This window comes from Brienomyrus brachyistius, chromosome 8 (assembly GCF_023856365.1).
Source record: "Brienomyrus brachyistius isolate T26 chromosome 8, BBRACH_0.4, whole genome shotgun sequence".
NCBI classification, from domain to species: domain Eukaryota; kingdom Metazoa; phylum Chordata; class Actinopteri; order Osteoglossiformes; family Mormyridae; genus Brienomyrus; species Brienomyrus brachyistius.
The window spans coordinates 18178462-18199779 of NC_064540.1; the positions used below are offsets into that span (position 1 = coordinate 18178462).

Genomic DNA, 21318 nt, shown 5'->3' on the forward strand with positions numbered 1-21318 from the left:
TCTAATATTCGCTTATAAAACACAGCAAAATGCAAGCCCCATCCAGCCCTATGTTACACTGTTCCGTCCCTCTTGGACATGCTTTCATCTACAAGGGTTATTCTCACCTTCCCGTTATCACGTACAGCTGGGGGGGTAGGGCACCTCATCCTTGGCAGGGGGGACGCTATGAGCTAATTCAGGTTTTACAAATGATAACTGAACGGCTCCTCTGCTTGGCTTATTATTTTTAACTCTTCTTGTGCTTTGGCTGACTTGTTTCCTTGATTGAAAGACTCGTCAAAGTGTTTCACATTAACATTAGTGACACGTGCATGATTATAGGAGACTGACCAATCAGCACACAGCAAGAACTCAGGGCAAAAGTGAAATCAAGATCTTTTAATTGAAATAGTAGTTTACAATCCCCATCCCAGCTCATAGTGTACCCCCCCCCCTCCCCTGACATGGATCAAGGGTCACCTTATATACAGCAATGTTTCCCAATTCCAATTCTTGACCATCCAAATACATTGGGAGGGGCAAGCCTTGTGATTGTCTGCTTTTATTTTTCTTTTTGTCCCTGAAGAACAGGATCTTTCACATACTTCACGTTTACCTATCCCTATAAGACACGCCCACTACACCTTCTGATAATAAACCCAAAGTTTATTAAAACTCTGCATTGTGTAGATCTATTAGATGATAGACAGACAGACAGATGGATAGAAAGAAAGAAAGAAAGAAAGAAAGAAAGAAAGAAAGAAAGAAAGAAAGAAAGAAAAAAGACTGCATGGCTGGAAACAAATCACACACAGTTTAGTTTATATGTTTATGTCCATTTGTGAGGAAAATTCATTATGTACAGCAATAAATAATATTGTATTTTAAAAGCTCTAGAGGCATTTTTGTGATTAATACTGTAGGTGCTTAAATGAATCTAGTTTTTGCTTAAGTGCAAATCCTTCAGATAACAGGAAGAATGATGAAGATATTTCAGAGAGTTTGAGATCTTCACCATCTGGAAAAAAATGTCCACTAGGGGTCCGACACCATGTTTGGTCGTTTATCATCTGGTGAAGCTTCTCTTTGTAGGTCAAAGAGATTTGATGCTACTCTCCTCTGTTCAGCATTTGTACAAATATCTAACACATAGTCAAAAACTAGAGAAATCACCCAGACAGCTATTTCACACTTACAGGTGCATCCCAGCATGATGCACTGATAACAATGTCACTCTTATTAAGAGATCTGTTCTTGATACATAGCTGTGCTCACCACATAAAAGGCCACGAACCTCCGATTATTCCAGATTATTCCAAAAAACAAAAACATGTGCTGCCATTCTTCCTGCCACTGGAGCCTTCCAGTCTACAGGGTGTAGTTAAATTTAAGTTTTAATACATTTCACCGGCTGCCTTGAATTACATGATATATTATTGGAAAGGAGGCTCATTCCAGACTTGAAAAGTTCAGTCATGTGACCTCCCAAAGCCAGTTAAAATGTTGCATTGCCTTCCCACCCCCATTTTTACCCATTTAGGCAACTGAATGTTTCAGTAGAAAGAGGGATTGCAGACATGCAACCTCACAGTCAGAAATCCATGTTGTTACACCCCTCACTGCCTGCCTGTGCATCAAAGCCGGAGCAAGTTGGACAGCCCAGGGCTCTGGCCTCAGATATATGCGGCAGCCGAGGAGCTGTAGCTCACTATTAAGTGTATTTTCCAGACTGTAATGAACATTTTCAGCACAGGTGGTACGTAAATGTACAAAAACACAGACACGGTATAAAGACCTCTTTAAATTTATGCCAAAATGTTTTATGCCTGGGTTAAATATTTTTTAAAAATCACATTTAAATGTTGAGAAAAAGAGTGGATTCAAAGCGGTAATATAAAATCAGCTTGCAGAAATACGTATGACAAAAACATGGAGAGCCTGCATAACATAGGGGTGCACGATCTCAGAGCTGGGGGGGTTCGGACAGATGCCGTGAGACGTGTAGCCCCCATATCTGCTGGCTGGTGTTTCCTCATCCCCGCATTGTTCGCTGATGTATCCCAACAGGGTCACGTTTTTCTTTCACGAAAAAAATGAATCACTTTGTTTAATGGTGTTCCTCGGGCGCAAGACCGTAAACAAACAAACAAGAGCTGGGTCTGGGCTCCTGCATTTCCAACATGGCAACGTCCGGCCCCTCCTTGTGACTTCCTGTCCCAGACAGGAAGCAGCGCGTGGCCAGCGCAGGAGGCCTCTAGGACCTGCAATGACACACCTCTCTGTGAACCTGGCATTCCAACTCATTTGGCAGCAGGGGGACTGGGGTGTGGCCTCTGCCGCTCCAGCTGCTACACAGGAGAAAAAAGGGTGGGGCGGGCGACCAGAGAAACAGAAAAGCAGGAAATGCATGGCCATGATGCTAATGCTAAAATGCTAATGTTGACCGCAAGTGCGAGAAATGGGAGAGGGCGAGTGTGTGCAGCGATACGTTCGGCCAATTCCTCCACCCCCTCCCCCCACCCCCAAACTAGGGGGATGGGGGAGTGAGGAATGTGACGTGAGCCGGGACAGCAAATGAGGCTCTCGTCCCGGTGATGTGGAATTGGCGCTTTAATGGAGAAAATTAATAAATAAGAATCTATGATTTTGGAAATGGGGAGACAAAATAAAATGGGAAAAAGAGAGAGTTAGTTCAGTTTCCTCTTTAAAGGAGATTCCTAATCCTGCTCCAGCCTCCCTACTGCATCTGCTGTGGTTTTCCTACATGAGCTCCTTGTTTCCAAATTCAGACTGAGCTGTTGACAGATGTCACAATTCATTCAGACCAAATGGAACTATTTCAGAAGGTCGATCCACGCTGCTAAGCAGAATTATTAAACTTTTAAGTGTTTTTTTTTTTTTGTTGCTGCTCTGGATACATTTTTTCCATTGTAACTTGATTATTTAATCCTTGTGCATTACATTTAATGAAACCAAATCGTAACAGCCCTTAATCACACCAAAACTTAATGGTGACATATCTGGAAAAAAAAGGCGTATTAGGTATTGCATTTGCGTCATCCATTATGTCAACCGTCCATCCGAAGCTTGCAATTAAGAGCTTAACCGGAAAAAACTAGGAAAGACAGAAGATCGTCGTGACCAGGATTACAAAAACTGCACTACAGAGCAGGTGAGGGCATCAATGCAGAGGAACAAAAAACGCATGTGGCTTGTTAACTGTAAAATTCCTCACTATCAAATCTATGTTTAATATATACAAAGTACTGTAGCCACTATTAGGAATAAATGAGCATTTGGAAAATGCTCATTTAAAACTGTCCGTAAAAACTGACTTTCATAAGGACAGAGTGGATGTAGAGTAGTCTTAAAAAAAATAAAACCTGTATACCTGATCTGAATGAAAACCAGTCTGTCTGATAATTTTACCATAGTGTGTTAATGGTTACTTAGTTTGGGGGGGGGGGGGGGGGGGGGGGGGGAAAGGGACTCCTGAGCTCCAAGTCCTTGGCCTCCCTTTCAACACCAAAGTTCACAATAACTTTGGTTTAATAGTTGGCCCGGTCACTTGGTCCTCAGACATAAACCTGCTATGTGCCTATGAGATTGCGAGGGTGGGCTTCAGAGGGGGCTTAACCATAGTTGTGTGCTTCACAGCAGTGCATGGACAGGGGACAGGGGACAGGGGACAGGGGACAGGGGACAGACCGGGGAACGACGCTGACAGTAGTCGCTGAGACAAAACCGCAGACAGGAAATCTACACTAACTGTTCTAGAACAGTGTTTCCTGATCCGGTCCTCGGGGACCCACAGATTGTTCAGGTTTTTGCTCCCTCCCAACTCCCTGACAGACAGTCCTCCCCTACCCTGGAGCTGGGAGGGGAGCAAAAACTTGAACCGTCTATGGGTCCCCAAGGACCGGATTATTAAACACTGCTCTGAGGTGTGGACATCAACACTGGAATTTTGTATTGTTAAAATTAAAATTACAATAAAAATAACAAAATGAAGCATTTCAGAATAACGCAACTTATATTTGGAATCTGCCAAGTTATCTGGCGCCCCCTAGCGTGCAGGGCTGGGACTCACTCGGATCCTGAGGAGTCCCCATCGACTGTCCCTGCCTTGATGCTCATGGCCACAGGAGCCAGAGAGACCCCCCCGGCCAGTTCCTGCGGGCTGCCGACGGCTCCCCCCCTGCGGCCATCGCTGGAGGAGCTCCTGGAGGAGGCGGGGGCTGGGCACGGAGCCCTGGGAGACAGCATGTCGTGGGTGATGATGAGGCTGTTCCTCTCCACAATGGGGGACAGCGGCTTCCTTTTCAGGATTCCTGCGGTCAGCAAGCAGACAGTTGAAGTCTTCTGTCATTAATACACCCAAATCCTAGGCATGAATGAGGCCTGTACCTCTCTGGGGGTACGCCCCCTGCAGGAACAGCTGCATGTTGCCCCGCCCATGCTCCTCCCCCCTGTCCTCAGGCCCCTCTTCCAGCAGCTGTCTGGCGTTGCGGGGGTAGACTGGGTGGGGGTTACTCAGTGACTCCACATCCAACCGCTCTGCGCTCCACAAGCACTCAGCGTCATTCAGCCCATGCTGCTTATCTGGAGGAAAAGGAAATAGAACCAAAAAAGCATTTCTATATTTTTTATTGATATTATTAAAGTAACAGTAACGTAAATAATAATTATTTATGTCAAAAGTTACGGTTTTTTTTTTGCTCATTTTTGCAAAAATAAGGAAAAAATTGAATGCTCAGATTTTTTTTAGACAGGAAGTGACATTACTCTGGAAGGAGGTCACGGGTTCAGGAAGCCAAAGCACAGGATACCTTTGATGGCTTCATGCTGAATAAGCCAGCTGGCACTGAGGACAGCCAAGTTGTTCTCCCAGCATGCCTCAGCAGGATAGGGTCCCTCCCCCTCACTGTCTGAGGAGCGGGAAGAGGCGAAAGAGCCACTCCGGTCGTCCTCCAGGGACGCCTCGCTCTCCGAGTCGGAGGCGTGATCTAAGGGCACAGGGGGAAGGGACAGTCAGGGGTGGGAGACAGTACCTCTGTGACGGGGCTTCGAACCTCCGCTTAGAAATTCATGCTTTCAGTTATGGTGACTACAAAAGGGAGGAAGTGACATCAGAGCTTGACCAGGGCTATCAACACTCACTTATCTGGCGAGACACTCCCACTTTTAGACTCTTAAGCAAGAAATCTTACAGCAAATCTATATTATTTATTATTATACATCAAAAGTATTTGGGTAGTTTGCAAACCCTGCAGACTATTTACAAGGCAATGAAACTGTTACATACATGTAAATGCAGAATTGAAAATCGAATTGAAAATCTCACCCCAGCCAGCTGACCAGAGTTGGCAATGCTGGGAAAACTTTCTGCTCTAAAATGGCTGACATTCCCAACACGAAGGGGTGGCGTTACAAAGCTGGCATACATTTAGAAGATTCTATTCACTTTTCAAATGAAAATCAAGACTAAATCTAATCAAATTGGACCAAATGCATAATTCACCTCTGCAGCGGATGGCATTTCATAGAGGCAGCACATAAACAGCTACAATCATCATTTTTACTAAAATGATCAGGATGTGGGTGTGAGCAGAGTGGCAGAGGAAGGCTTTGACCATTAGCCTGGTCCTCGGGCTCTCGGAGCAGGGAGCTGTGGTCTGTCAGCGGGAGGTGGCCTTGGCGTATGTTCAGGCCGCGGTCGTCCCTGGAAACACGGCGAGGGGTTAGAGGTCACCACAGACAAGTCATTTATTCTCAGTTTAACATTCACTATATGGCGTGAACCACACGTCTGACGAAATCCACTGGCATCACATGGAATAGCATCAGAGCTGGATAGACCCTCTCAGATCAGGAAGGAAGAAGGAATCAGAAGGAACTGAAGAAGAATAACCTTCCATCCAGCAGCTTACATGGATTGAAATAATTCCGTTGTCCAGTTTAGGTTAATCGGTGTCTCTAAATTGCCCTTTTAACCTGTGTGCGCGTGTGTGTGTGTGTGTGTGTATGTGTGTGTGTGCGAGCAGGTATACCTTATCATATGGGGACACAATGTCCCCACAACGTGATGAATACCCATTTTTTTTCCACTTATGGTCCCCATAAGGGAAAACTCAATTTAATAAAAATCTGTGACTGCAACGGAAAAGCTCTTGTATTTTGCTTGGTTACTTATGGTTATGGTTAGGGCTGGGTGGGGGTTAAGGTTGTCATAGTTAGCATTAGCAATTTCCCCATAGAAATGAATGAGCGGGCCCCATAAAGATATGTTTACCCGATATGTGTGTGTGTTTGTGTGTGTGAGTGTGTGTGAATGAGTGCGTGCGTGTGAATATGTGCCTGCCCCTGTGACGGACAGGTATGCCTCCTGAGATGTCACCTGCTTCCTGCCTTACCAGGTCCAGATACCAGAGAAGCATGACCAGGTAGCTGAGAAGATGGATGGATGATATGATGTAACAGGGACACTGTAAATTAACAGGGGGTTGTGTGTGCTGGGTTCGGAAGGTCACTGGTTCAAATCGTTCGCAGTGTGATGTCACTGTTGGGCCCTTGAGCAAAGCCCAAGTTACTGTGGAGACTCTGAACCTGTTTGTAAAATGTACATCACTTTGCATAAAAACGTCTGCTAATTAAGTGTATTGCATTTTACTGCTGTCCTTCTGCACCACAAGGTCCTGGTGATAATCCATGACTTTATAATCCATGACTTTATAATTAGCTGGCAAGCGGAAATCAGGTGTGTGCAACACAATGAGAACTATCTGGGGTTGCCTGATCACTGGGGCGAGACCCTACATAGCGTTCATCATAACCGGGGTTATAACAGAGAGAGACTGGGGCAGTACCGGAAGAGGAAAGGAGCGTAGCTCAGCTGGCTCTTCCCGGAGGGCAGCGTGCCATTGTGGGAGATCCCGGAGTCGCCAAAGGGAGGCTGGTATAGCCGGCTGTCCAGGTAGGGGGCACTGTAGTTACAGGACTAGAACAGAAGGGTTAAAGGTCAGTCACAGAGCTCACGAGGAACCCAGGGGCCATCAAGTGAACAAAGGACTGATCTGTCTTCAGTTGGAATTTGTTTATTTATTTATCGCTGGGAGAACTGAGGATAAAAAAATCGGAAACACCCCTATAACATTCCCCTACTGTCACCAGCATTACGCAGCAGCCAGAATGAATGGGAGAGGGGCAGCCCACCAGATCCAGAACTGTACTGCTCCTTTAGCTGCTCTCATCCTCGGCAATGGTGCTGAAATCTTTAGCAGAATGTCCAAAAATGGGGCCCTATTCTAACATTCACAGTCCTTCAGGTAACGGCTTCCATTGTTTTTCTGAGAAATCATGCGACACATAGGAACGGCACTTGTAGAGATTTACTTCAGCACACCGAGATGCTGATGTAGTTCTCTTGGGGTGCTGTAGGAGGTGCTAGGTGCAACTACTTAAAGGAGATTCGAAACCTGTCCTAAAGTTTGTTTGAATTAGTCTGCCCTGCCCAGCACAAGGCCTGTTAGTAGTGGTCCCCCACACCGCCCCCCCATCTCCGATGCACCTCACCGAGGCCAAGGACTTGGAGCTCATCATTTCCTTGTGCTTGTGCCCACAGCAGCGCATGGCCCTCCGGGCCTCCTTGTCAAAGACGATACGGAAGAAGAAGATAACGGGGCCCTGGAGCGGAGGGACATCAGACACGAACAGTTGTACAGTGACACTGGAGGGTTCAAAGGTCACAAGCAGTGGTACAGCGACATTGGAGAGCCAATAGGTCATGTGCAGTGTTACAGTCACAGCGGAGAGTCAAAAGGTCACAAGCAGTAATACAGTCACAGTGGAGAGTCAAAAGGTCACAAGCAGTAATAAAGTCACAGTGGAGAGGTCAAAGGTCACATGTAGCAGTACAGTCACACTAGAGGGCTTGGGGGGGTGGATGGATCGTCACAAGTAGTGGTATAGTCGCACTGGAGAGGTCACAGGTTATAAGCAGCAGTACAGCCATACTAGAGAATCCACCATAACACCTTATTTGTGAAAATATACTACACTAAATAAATAAAATTCACTGAAAACAATAGCTTCATACACACAATTATTTGTGCTCATTAAAATGTAGGACTATATTACTACGTGGATTTATTATTCAAGCCTTTCAACAGATATGCTTTTATCTTTCAGTAGATTCTGCTTATTTCTTTCATTGAAATGCTTTTCTTCCTTCAGTAGTTGCTACTTAATTTTCACTCATATAAATTGAAACATTAAAAACTTGGCAAAAACTCCATGGCAATTTCACAAGTCTGCCAGCAGATGGATGGATATTCGCACTTACAGTGTAGTCTGCTGCACATGGGGAAAACATTTTGTTTACATGCTTGTTTCAACAAAGGAAACTAACTTAAACTGGAACAGTTTGTGTAGTGAATCACCAGAATGAACAGGCAATATCTTAAAGCAAACTCTTTTCTGTCCACAAATAATTGAATTATCCTACATTTTGGTCTCAGTTCAGATGCGATTCACATAACGTTTCAGTCGAGGTCACTCTGCCTGGAGGTCATTACCTGCATGCAGTTGAATATGGCAAACAGGTAGTGCAGGATTAGGGATTCGCTGTTTACTGACAGCAAGGCCAGCAGGCAGGTGACCGTGATGAGCAAGAGACCGGCGCACGCTGTTCGCAGCCCCAACCTGCAGGGGGCGACATACAGCCCCATTCAGGACAAAACTGACCACATTACAGCCACTGGTACACATCAAATATGCTAAGAATATTTCAATACAATGTAACAAAAAAAGCAATGAACAGTCAGAAACACATTTATACCTGTAATACATCTCATTCATTCTGGAGTAAAAAGGAAATAACATTTCAGCACATCAGAGCCAAGAATACATGAAAGGAAACATACAATATGAAAATATCTGGGAAAGCAGCACTATTACCTATTATAGCCTATTATACAGATAGTCTGAGGGCTCAGCCTGGCTCTCGACAACACAGCGCATCCACGCTGAATGACAGCGCAGGGCACAGTTATCCAGTGCCACTGTAAATACTGGACAACCAGCAGTTATTACAGAATATCGTTTTTTACTGCATAGCTGCAATCCCATAAAAACGCTGTATTTGCTCGGGGTGCATATTTATATCCGGATGTTTCCAAAATCAGATTCTAGCGCCCTGTCACACACGAACAATACTCCTGGTAAACAGACATGTTACTTCTTTAAAAGCCACCCCACCAGAACATACACTGTCGAGTCTGTTTAAGAAGACTGAGGCTACTTTTTGTGTCTGTCAGCCTCTGAAAGAGTCTAGCGCCATACACTGGACAGTTCATTCTGATGCCTGACAGTAACCATTGAGTGATGTGGGGGGGCGGGGGGTGCATTTCAGTCTGCAGTGGGTGGGTACTCACACTGGGCCTTTCTTCTCCAGGCCGAGCCGGTGAAGCGAGTGGGAGGCCTTGGCTGTCAGGATGTACAGGAAGATGCTCATCTGGCAAGCCGGGGGGGGGGGGGGGGGTTGGGTCAACAATACACAATGAGGGCGGTTTGTGTTATCAGTTACACGCCTACCCGTTTACACAGGTGGTCAAACGCAATAGCTAGCTAGCTAATTGAATAATAAATATATAAATGTGTGTGTGTATGTGTGCGTGTCTGGGGGGGGGGTACTCACGGACACAGCTAGGACCACGGGTCCAGCGAAGCTCCAGATTAGCGTGTCGTAGACGGAGAGCCAGCAGAAATCCGGGTTTCCGTGCCCCTCTGGGTCCAGCCCCACAGACAGCCCTGAAAGGAAGAGTCGCAAGGTGGGGGCCGGGAGGGGAGTGGGGCTCACACCAACACACACCTACTGTAGCAAACCTACAGGAAAGAGACCTAGACAACCTAGTGCTTGTTTTTATATTCTCTATTACATGGACAGGGCAGAAGGCAGAGAATGTCACAGGCTGTAACGGTTCCAAGCCACCAACAGGGGGCTCACCTGTGATGAAAGCGGGGATACCCCATCCAATCATGTAGTAGAAGCGCATGGGGGCCGCGGTTCACATCGCGCACCTCGCTCAGCATGCGGTACATGTGCAGGCTCTCCAGGAAGAGCCAGGCAAAGGTGCACGTGTACAGGAAGTGCAGGAGGATGCCGATCCCCGTGCACAGGACCTGCATCACAGGGGGACCGACAGGATGTCAGAAGCAGGAAGCGGGGCTTTCCTGTGAGGCCATAACACAGCCAAATATAATACTTTTAGGGCTTCATGGCCGATCCTCTGACATACAGTCCTCTTGAATTCAACGCAAACCCAGAAATGTCAGCCAAAATATATGACTTGTAAGTCAGTTCAAACGCTAAAAATCATAAACAGAATGTATGATTGTGCTTTCAGCAGACACTGCGGGGATTCCGTACCGGGCTGTCAGCCTGATTTATGCCGAGGACGAAGAGAAGCTCGGAGAGCAGGAGCGCGGCAGCGCCGTTGCAAGCAATGTTGCTCCGGTTGCTGCGTACGGTGCGGAAGCAGCCGAGGAGGAGGGCGGTGAGCAGCAGGAAGGTCAGCGTCACCCCAACGCTGCCCCAGGTCACCAACTTGGCTGGCAGGATCTCGCCATTCTGGTAGTGTGAGGGAGAGATGGGGGCAGGCAATCCGGGGGGGGGGGGGGGTTACGTATTAATCGTTTGATTAATGGATTAGAGAGAGAGTGATAAATCAAAACACCATAAGACCCTAAGCAGAATTAGGAGGCGGAGTTTGAGTACAGACAGATGATAGGGCGACAAAGTGAGATGGGCGCTTTCGCTGCAGGCTGACCTCCCGCTGAGAGACGTCCATGAGCACGGCGAAGCTGGTCATGTGACTGCACCGGCAGCTGATGTGCGTGTAATTGCGGAAGACCAGCTCACAGCCCTTTGCAGACCAGCCGCCCTCGTCTCCAGCAGCCCTGACAGCAGACAGGAAGAACTGGCCTGCTAGCATCACTTCGAAATGTAATTAATACTTATCGTTAATTAACTCTTCGCAGGTGTGTCCGCTCATTGATGCCAGACCTCGCTCATGCCAGTTTCTCGCAGCTTGCTGTGGTTTTTAATTTAGAAAGATAAGAAGCGATATTACATGCTGTTATCTCGGCTGTTAATGATAACAATGGTGGTGGGGAATTTAACCCAGTGGGGGCTGGAATCTGAAAGCTGTGACTCCGTGTCCAGAATAGTCACACCAAGCCGCCTCTGAAACCAGTTAAATGGATTTGAATCCTACCAGACACTTTGCAGTCTTGCATAACTAACTCTGTTAAACTGGTCCTCTGAGCTCCTAAGGATTTTCATATATTTGGACCAAGCCCCCCACCTCACACCCTGTGCCAGATTAAAGACATCTACCATGCTAATAAGAAAAGACAAAAAAATCATCTGTGCCAAATTAAAAAGCAAACATCAATAATCTTTTTCTAATGTGTGTTAAAGACGAACACAATCCCTAACTCGCACAGCTATGCTCGCTCACATTGTCATCGCACAGTTTTGACGCTCACTTAAATTTGACGATTCATTCTTTGAATGCACCATTCTAATGTGAATGAGATAACTAGCTGGTCAGGGGTGCATAAAAGCCGGGGTGCGTGCATGGTGGGACACGACTCGGAGGCTGACTTGGGTGCTCACAGGAGGGAGTGGTTCCAAAAGACGCAGACAGGTTTGGCGCGCTCCTCAGTTCGGCTGAGCCGGAAATGCACGACGACGGGCCTGTGAAACAGCTCGTCGTCGTCATGCACCGTGATGCTGACTACGGGGGTGTTGATGACAGGCCGCTTTGGAACCCTGTGGAGTAAATTAACTCAGACCTCCACCCAAATTCCACTACAAGCTTAACATTATACCGATTGTATAATTTAATTTATTATAATATGGGGCCGGGGACACCCTGGATGGGATGGAAGTCTATCACACACGCAAACAAAGAGCTGGAGCAGAAATCAAACATGCAACCACACTAACAGTGATTCATTTGTTTTCTGCATCAGTAAACAAATCACAAACATGGCTCACCCCAAGGAGAGGGCAAATGCTACCCAATCAGAAGCTGGTAAATTTTCACCCATTTTACACTTTACACATAACTGCAATGTCAAAGCTTCATTAGCATTACAGCAGCAGTGTTTCACCAGCAGGAGGCTAACCTCAGGCTTCTCTTGTCTGGGTCATAGCGTGGGGGTAGCAGGGAGGCCAGGCTGTGGAAGATGATGACGCTGGCCACTGCTTCGCGAGCTCCTCCACCGGGATGCCTGCGCCCGCGGCCCGCCGCGCCATCCATGGGTCTGTCTCTGGCAGCCGCGGGGTCCTTGATGAACACCATGTCCGGCAGCGTGACTGAGGTGTCAGGGTCTGTGGGCTGCACCCCCCCGAGGGCCCCGTAGCGAGGGAGACGCGCACCGGAGAAGTCATCTTTGTCCAGACGATCCACCGAAAGGACTGGGGTGAAAGCAGAGACGGAATGAGAGCAGGACACCAGGGCACAGCCTCTGAGAGCCACAGCACGCAGAGTTGCACACTGGCCTGCAGAGTATAGCCACACATTGGCCTGGGGAGCAAGCCGCACACTGGCCTGCGGAGTACAGCCGCACACTGGCCTGCGGAGTACAGCCGCACATTGGCCTGAGGAGCGAGCCACACACTAGCCTGTGGAGTACAGCCGCACATTGGCCTGTGGAGAACAGCCGCATACTGGCCTGAGGAGCGAGCCGCACACTGGCCTGGGGAGTACAGCCGGACATTGGCCTGGGGAGTACAGCTGCACACTGGCCTGCGGAGTACAGCCGCACATTGGCCTGCGGAGTACAGCCACACATTGGCCTGGGGAGTATAGCTGCACACTGGCCTGCGGAGTACAGCCGCACATTGGCCTGGGGAGTACAGCTGCACCCTGGCCTGCGGAGTACAGCCACACATTAGCCTGAGGAGAGAGACACACACTAGCCTGTGGAGTACAGCCGCACATCGGCCTGTGGAGAACAGTCGCACACTGGCCTGGGGAGTACAGCCACACATTGGCCTGGGGAGTACAGCCGCACACTGGCCTGCAGAGTACAGCCGCACATTGGTCTGCGGAGTATAGCCGCACACTGGCCTGCGGAGTACAGCTGCACATTGGCCTGGGGAGTACAGTCGCACACTGGCCTGGGGAGTATAGCCGCACACTGGCCTGCGGAGTACAGCTGCACATTGGCCTGGGGGAGTACAGTCGCACACTGGCCTGGGGAGTACAGCTGCACATTGGCCTGGGGAGTACAGTCTCACACTGGCCTGTGGAGTACAGCTGCACATTGGCCTGGGGAGTACAGCCGCACATTGGCCTGCGGAGTACAACCACACATTGGCCTGGGGAGTACAGCTGCACATTGGTGTGCCGAGTACAGCCGCACACTGGCCTGGGGAGTACAGCCGCACACTGGCCTGCGGAGTACAGCCGCACATTGGCCTGAGGAGCGAGCCACACACTAGCCTTTGGAGTACAGCTGCACATTGGCCTGTGGAGAACAGCCGCACACTGGCCTGGGGAGTACAGCCGCACACTGGCCTGCGGAGTACAGCCACACAATGGCCCACAGGGTGCAGCCGCACACTGGCCTGTGGAGTACAGCCACACACTGGCCCACAGCCGCACACAGGGAGCACGATTGATACGGCTCACTGAAGGTAGCACAATCCACAGCACATGCTAAAGCAATGACGCACTGATCCACACCGCTGACAACGAAGAGACAAAAAAGAGAAAGAACACATGCCAGAGAACAGGAAAAACAACAACAAACGGCAGCAGCAGCAGCAGCACACAAAAGCTTGTCTGGTGCGTCCTCACCGATGTTGGGCGTGACCACAGTGAAGGGCCTGAGGTAGGTCCTCCTCATATTCTGCGCCAGAGTATTTGCGTACTCCTCGTAGGCGCGCAGCAGTGATGCCGTCGCCCCTTCTGTCCGCTGGATCAGCTCCCAGTGAGGCCATGTGACAGGGGCCAGGATGGAGCTGCCCACACGCACCAGGTTCTGTGAAAGACAGGCCAGATGTTCCTCTCTCCACACTTGCACCGTGTTACGTCCTTTATGTTCCTCTCCCCACACACGTGCTGCACTAGTGCTTCGCAATTCACGCATCCCTCTCCCTACACGCTTGCCGCATTAGGGTTTCATGTTTCATTAAATCCTCTCCCCTCACCCTGCATCCAGCCCCCACCTCAGTGAAGCCTACGTCCTGCGTTGCGGCCAGTCTGAAGCCACGCTGGCCCCTCTCACGCCGCAGCAGGCTAAGCGTCAGGCTGTAGGCCAGTCTCACGTCTCCGCCGTAATAATGTTCCGTGTTCTCGCTGGCGTTCCACAGCGCTGCTGCCATCTGACGGGCTCGGGCCGTGTCCAGGACGGAGGGGTCATGGGACAGCTCATCTGACTGGGGGGGAACCGGAGAGAAATCCTTTGGGGTCTGTGATCCTTGCTCTCTCACCACCAACTTTCTGATTCTGAATTTCTAAAAGTGATACTTTTGTCACATTAAGCTGACTAACTAGAGAAGATTAGTTAGTGAATGTTGTGCTTGGCCGGTACTCAGCTGTGTGTGTCGATAACTGGGCCCAGTGTGGGGCACGTACCACGGCCTTGAGGCTGAAGAAGGTGAGGGAGGTACAGTTAAACAGATCTGGGGGCAGCCAGCCCTGATGTTCGTCACAGTGCCGTATGGCTGTGCCTGAGGGGGGGGGGGGGACAGAAAATAACCACACTAGATCCTTTTTATCCAAAGTGACATACAACTGATTGAACAGATTCCAGGAATCCCTGAAGCAACTGGGGTGAAAGGCCTTGCTCAAGGGCTCAACGGTGGCAGTCTGCTGACCACGGACTTTGAACCCACGTCCGATAACGAGCACACACCCCCAGAGCCATGAACCGGCCCATTGAGACCCAAGATTGTTTACACGGGTGACAAAGGGGCAATAGGTGACGCTCTAGACCAAACTAAGGGCAAGAGAAGCCACATCGCTGACAGGCGAAAACACGAAGCTTATGCTCCACTACAGTGATGTCTAATCAGCTTCTCTGCTGACCGACCTGCTTCTAAACGCTAAAGGAAAAGAGACACAAACAACAGGGGAGACAGTACCGATGGACCCCTTTGGGCAGGAGACAGCGGCCGGTAGGCCGAACCTCGTCCTGGGCCACCAGATGTCGGCCTCCATGGTCTGGGGACAGCTGTCGTAGATCACTGCCAGAGAGAGAGGAGCGAGAGATTATTATGGACGTCGGATGGTAAGAGCTCCACCGACGCGTTCCCATCCAGCTGGATCCACACCAAAACCCTAAGCCAACTTTCAGAAGCGTGACCACTTTTATAAAACCATGACCTTTATGATAATTTGCATGATTTTAGCATAAGTCCAAACCTTGATCGGAATCCACAATAAGCCCTCACGAGAACAGAGGTATTTCAACGGCAGCAAAGCGCAGGGGTTTGCGGTCAGAGCTGCCGGAATGTGCCATATTTGGCGCAAAGCCATCAGCTTAGATTGCGGGACCGGGGGTGTGATGAGGCTTCCTAGGGGTCACGCAAAGGCCTGTTTTTTAGTAGAAGTAGAGTTGGCTTTCGTGTAAACTAAAGACGGCTGGATATGGGTGACCAGCTTAAAAAACTTTAATTTAAAAGAATTATTTGAGCCAGCAGGGGGCAGCACCCCTGCCAGTAGGTGTACCCTCACAGCCGGTGGCTGACACTTCAGCGAAGGGGTTGTCGCTAGCAGGTCGCAGCGGCGCCCCATCACGCCTGGCTTGCAAGGGCACTGTCCCGACAGAAGATCACAGGCCCGGGAGAGGGGAGCCCACGGCATAACAATCGCAGCGCAGGCAGGAGGTGCTGCCCGCAGGCCGGTAGTGATTGTCCTGAAGAGATAGGGGGGAAGAGTGGGAAGGGGAGAGGGAGTGAGAGAAGGGAAGGAGGGAGACAGAAAAAGGGAGTGAGAGAAGGGAAAGAGGGATGGAGGAAGATAGGGAGTGGGGGGAGGGCACAAAGAGAGAGTGAGGGAGGGGAAACAGAGGGAGAGAAGCAAAGAAATGAGGGAAACAGGGAGAGAAAGAAAGGAATGAGGGAAACAGAGGGAAAGAAAGAAGGGGAGGGAGCCAGAGGTTTTTTGTTCATCTGGCACATTGCATACAACATTATAGAAGCAAATGGGTTAATTCTGCTAATAATTAACTTTTTATTTGGTTCTCTAGATATAATAAATTTGTATTATAAAAGCACACACATCACAAAATAATTTTAAAAAGTTATGTATTAATATGGTTAATATTTCTTTGATTATATAGTTGCTCATAATGCCCAGTCTGTAATACACAAGTTATTCACCAGGGGGGTGCAAGAGTGCAGGAATGATGATATTACAGGATGCGGGACAAGCAGAACGATCTCCCATGAGGAGAGAAGCGCCCTCGGGGCTGGCTCACCTTGCAGCGACACTCTCCATTTGTCTTGTTGCAGTCAGTGTGGAAGCCTTTGTCCGGCCGGCAGGAGCAGGGCCCACAAGTATTGTGCCCCCACCATCCCCGTGGGCATGGCTGGTCAATCCTGGGGAGGGACGTGCAGCATAATGGATGCTGACTTGGGGGTTTAGGAGTGGATGATCTGTCTGAAAGGCTTGCTTGCGGCTGGGAGGCACGGAACTCAGGTTCCGAGCAAAAGTGAGACGCTTTGTGGCACCATGTCAAGTCTCTTGTTATTCATCCATTCATTTATTCATCCATCCATTCATTTATTCATCCATTCATTTATTCATCCATTCATTTATTCATTCATCCATTCATTTATTCATCCATTCATTTATTCATTCATACATTTATTTATCCATTCACAATAAGCATTTATGTTTTCACCTACTGTGGGTCACACACCGGTTAGGGGAAGCTGGAGCTGATTATGGTGGGGGGGGGGGGGGGGGGGGCAGACGTGCCTGGGAGCAGCAGCTCCATGGGAAACTGGACCGTCAAAAGAGGGCGGGGCTTATGCCTCCTGGGCTTAAATGAGCGCTGTCATTGACTGCATGCTCACCTGGTCTCGCAGTACTGGCCAAAGTAGTTGCTGGGACAGTGACAGGCAAACCCATGGGCTGTGTCCGCTTTCCTCACGCATGTCGACTGGTTCTCACACGGACTCAGAGAACAGACATCTGTACAGCGATCACCATAGTAACCTGGTAGCAACAGAGACATTTGTGGCTGACAGGCAAACTCCATTTCCATTTTATTGGCTGGTTATTCATTTCCAGGTCGCAGTATACTGTCAAAAAACATTGTAATTGTACAATGCTTGAGGATACAATTATTTTCACTGGGGCTCTACCCTCGAGGGTCTGTCAGTTATACCCTATAGATGTAGGTGGCGGGGGGGGGGGGGGGGGGGGGGGGGCGTGATATGGAATATTAGCCTAACCCTACATGCTGAAGAGATTTACAGTATCAAGGTTTCCTTAATTGCAATATCTCCACATGACCCAGCAGGTGACACACTGATCAAGAAACTGAACTTGCTGTTAAGAAAAATTCCAGGAATATTGTGACATTTAACAAACAAGTTACAGCTCCGGGGAAACACTCATCTTGCTATAAAATGTTGACTTCTAAGTAATCAAGTTAAAAGCCCCCCACCCTGCCACCCCCCTCACCTGGGTGGCAGGTACAAGTGTAGCCATCCCACTTGGTTTTGCATTCACTATTGGCAGGACAGGGGTTGGAGTGGCAGGGGTCTGGAAGGCCACACCCACGCTGCACGTTGAGCCGCCTGGCCCTGGAGAAGCTGAGACTCGCGGCACTGGGGGGAGTCTCCCCCATCCGCAGGCCCTGAGGAAGAGGCCGCACATGGCGAGGAGGAGCCCATACAACAAGGAGGAGGATATACACTGCAAGGAGGTTACACACGGTGAGGTCGAGTCCACACACAGTGAAAAGGAACCCAAACACAGTGGGAGGGAGCCCAAACACAGAGCTCCTCAAGACTCCAAAGAGATTCAGTGCTGCAAACACTTTGGGTGCACTAGAGAATGGGGTGCACAATGATGATGTCATCTACCTGCAGGCAGCCACGAAAACCATGCTGCACCGTTCCATCGAGAGCGGGGACACCTCCCACAGTCATGGTCTTGAGCTTCAGGCCCTTCAGCTTGCTGTCCAGGTCCATGCTGGCCTGCAGGGATTTACATACACACACACACACACACACACGTTTGTGTTCATATCCATCCATTTCCATGGGCATAACCTTAATCTCAACGATGACAACCTTAACCCTACTCAGTCCCTTGTGGGGACTGAAAAAATCATCCGCACAATGGCAAAATAACAGGTTTGTATTACATTGTAATCTATACCACACACACACACGCACATACACATACACACAGGACATACTGTATGCACGTTTCAGCAAACACAGACACAGGCATACAGCACACATAAACAGGCAGGTGTGCATACACACGTCTGTCTTTATAGTGCAAGCTGTGTGCTCTGCATTATGGCAAATCCTACTTTTGAAAACCTACAGCATTCACATGAGAATGGAGTGGAGACCCTGGCATCTGCAGCCAGTTCTCTGGGAGATATCATTATGGACACCAGTTGGTACAGCACCACTTATCCGGATCTGATCCAGTAGAATTCATGCCCAGACCCTGATCCACGCAGATCTGAGAAGCATGATTTTTTTCTTTTAATCATGACATATAGAATGATTTTCACTTGTTTCTCAACATGACCTTTACAATTAGGAGTCTCTGGTAAAATGTCACCCATACGGACACCAGGTGGTGACACTGGCATGATGGCACTTAATAATAGGTCAAAACCTAACACTGATTACTTCTATAACAACGCCGATCACAGATGTAAACAAATACACCTGATTCAGAAGCAGACAACAGCGCCATTTCTAGGTCAATCACCAAACGGCCAAGAAGACAGGATATGATGTCATGACTTCTCTCATTCACATGGCACCCAGAACATCAGCATGCCCTGAGATACCATTCCCCGACTCACCATGTTCAGCCCATAGTCGAGGGACAGGATGGCCTGGTGGGGGGCAGCCGTGCCCCCCGCACGTAGCTCCACCTGCAGGTGGTGCCACTCTCCATCGTCTGCCCTCCACGCGTCCAGACAGGAAAGGAATGAGTCCTCACCTCTCTGCAGAGCCACTGTCACATACCCGTCCCGGAGCTGCGAGCAGAGGGGACGCAGTGCTGCAGTGTGAAGCGCAATTTCCGTAACTCATTACAGAAACTTCTGTAACTGCATTTCACCTGCAGTTTGGATCTGTGCTCAGCTTATTATGCAGGCAAAACGCAGCTTAATAACAATGGCTGAAAAAAGCAGCAGTCTTATCAATCTGAGTACCAATCAGGCTGTTCTTCACGTATGAAGTGTAGGTTAGTAATCGCGCTGCCATCAAAATCGGCTTTACCCACCAAGTACATTTAAATGATGGCTAACAAGACTCCACTACCCAGAGTGCACTTTTAAAATCCAGAATATATAGACAATCTACAACAACTGTGACAAAAAGGGAGATTAGAGAAGAAACCTGGAACAGCATCAGGCTACATGAGGCGCCCCTCTGGAGGACACACTCCGAAGTGACCAGCACTGCTCCCAACACTGAGTTAATCACACCATGTCAGCACAGAACGCCGAAAAGTCGGCCACTTTTAACTAGCTATTTGTAGCCGGAACTGGCTAATTTATGAGTTACCACAAATAACATCCCGGTTTTAACAATTACTTACATTTTGCAGTGCTGTACTACTAACAGCGACAGTTACAGATTCAACATAATTTTTTAGGTTGCCTAGCTAGGTAAGTTGCTAAAACGGGCATATTATGGTTGGGTGACTGTAAAGAACACCGCACGATATCCTTCTGCTAGGGTTTAAAAATAATTCGGATATTTCCATCCACCCTTATAGCAAGCTAGATCAGGAGGTTAACGAGCAGCGTTTAACTCTCTCAGTAAATGTTCTTCTTGAGCTGCTGTTTTCAGAAGTGAAGAGAGGAGCTTGTTGTTGCTAATGTGTTTCTCTAATTGACACATCGAGGCCGTTTAGATTGGCATTATGCTTGGATTCTGAATATATCTCACTTCTAAAAAAGAAGTTAAATTTCTATTAATGCATTACCACACTTCTGTCTAAAACGTCATTTAAATGTTAGTTCACACAATACAGAAATTTGCAATTGTTCATTAGATACAGAATGAAAGTTATTTTCTTTAGAAAAAAAAATGTGTAAGGAAAAATAATGACTTGTCTTTGTTAACTGGTGACTTGGACTTGACCACTGATGATGTGTTACTTGACTCAATAGGGTGATTTTCCTACAACACTTACCTACTTACAGTAATTCATTGAACGGACATGTGATGCAATACCTGAGATAGCCAGCAGGGGCACTAGTTCTAAAAGTCAAATTCAGTAACTAATCACCTTATAGAATTCTTAACCCTTTTTAATGATATGAAGAAGGTTTTTATTGCTTGAAGAAATGTGAGAGAAGGGAGAGAAACTCTAGAAGCATTCCGAAGCACATGATGTCAGCACATTCTTAGATCTGCTTGGGGGGGGGGGGGGGGGGGCGCTCTTGCTCACTTGCAGTGAGATGCTGTAGTGCAGTGCGGCTGCTGCCCGGAGCAAGGTGCCACTGGCCTGCCTGCTGCGGAACATCATCTCTGCATACCAGGGCACCGCGGCAACCGCCTCCAGGTTATTCCACTGTATTAGGCCGTTTCCCTGGAAACGCTGGGGACTGCCCATTTCTGCAACACAGGAGCAGAAGATGGGGGGGTAATGAGGGTTTAGGAGCAGTTAACTGCTGAGTGGAGTCGGCACCAGCTAGCTGGACCGGGAACAGCGTTTGGAGGGCAATGTAAAGTCCAAGCTGCAAATGAAGAAACACAATTCTGTTCCGTCAAGACATAAAAGTCTATGCAGTCCTCCAACTGACATATATATCTCTAAAAGAACAGCATGCAGGCTGCAAAAGGCCACGCCCCCTCCGCATCACCAACACCAGCGCTCATTGCAGATGGCGCGTCCGTAAAACCGTAAGCAGACAGCCTGGGGTGAGGATACTTTTTCCCACTCAGGCCTGAGACAAACCTCCATAGGCCCTGTGACAGGCCCCGATGATGATAATTCATGGTAATAAACAACCTGTGAGTGGCACTTCGAGATCAGTGGGAGGGGGATATAATGGTCCAAAGAAAGCTCTGATTAAACATTGCTAAAAATACTGAGACGA

At 48.5% G+C, this 21318-nt stretch overlaps 1 protein-coding gene across 1 annotated transcript in view; it reads right to left on the reverse strand.

Moving 5' to 3' along the window:
- Positions 1-361: 361 nt before the first annotated feature.
- celsr2 (cadherin, EGF LAG seven-pass G-type receptor 2) overlaps positions 362-21318 on the reverse strand; it is a 77240-nt gene continuing 56283 nt past the window's right edge. The window contains 29 exon segments of the mRNA XM_049023878.1: positions 362-2330; positions 4073-4313; positions 4390-4584; positions 4812-4988; positions 5616-5704; positions 6849-6979; positions 7555-7665; positions 8556-8682; positions 9414-9493; positions 9677-9789; positions 9986-10037; positions 10039-10161; positions 10409-10609; positions 10809-10938; positions 11660-11815; positions 12175-12466; positions 13854-14037; positions 14225-14434; positions 14634-14728; positions 15143-15244; positions 15729-15774; positions 15777-15848; positions 15850-15915; positions 16480-16600; positions 17081-17222; positions 17694-17868; positions 18098-18211; positions 19066-19242; positions 20667-20833. Coding sequence (XP_048879835.1) covers positions 2237-2330; positions 4073-4313; positions 4390-4584; positions 4812-4988; positions 5616-5704; positions 6849-6979; positions 7555-7665; positions 8556-8682; positions 9414-9493; positions 9677-9789; positions 9986-10037; positions 10039-10161; positions 10409-10609; positions 10809-10938; positions 11660-11815; positions 12175-12466; positions 13854-14037; positions 14225-14434; positions 14634-14728; positions 15143-15244; positions 15729-15774; positions 15777-15848; positions 15850-15915; positions 16480-16600; positions 17081-17222; positions 17694-17868; positions 18098-18211; positions 19066-19242; positions 20667-20833 — 3983 coding nt within the window. The 3' untranslated portion in view covers positions 362-2236.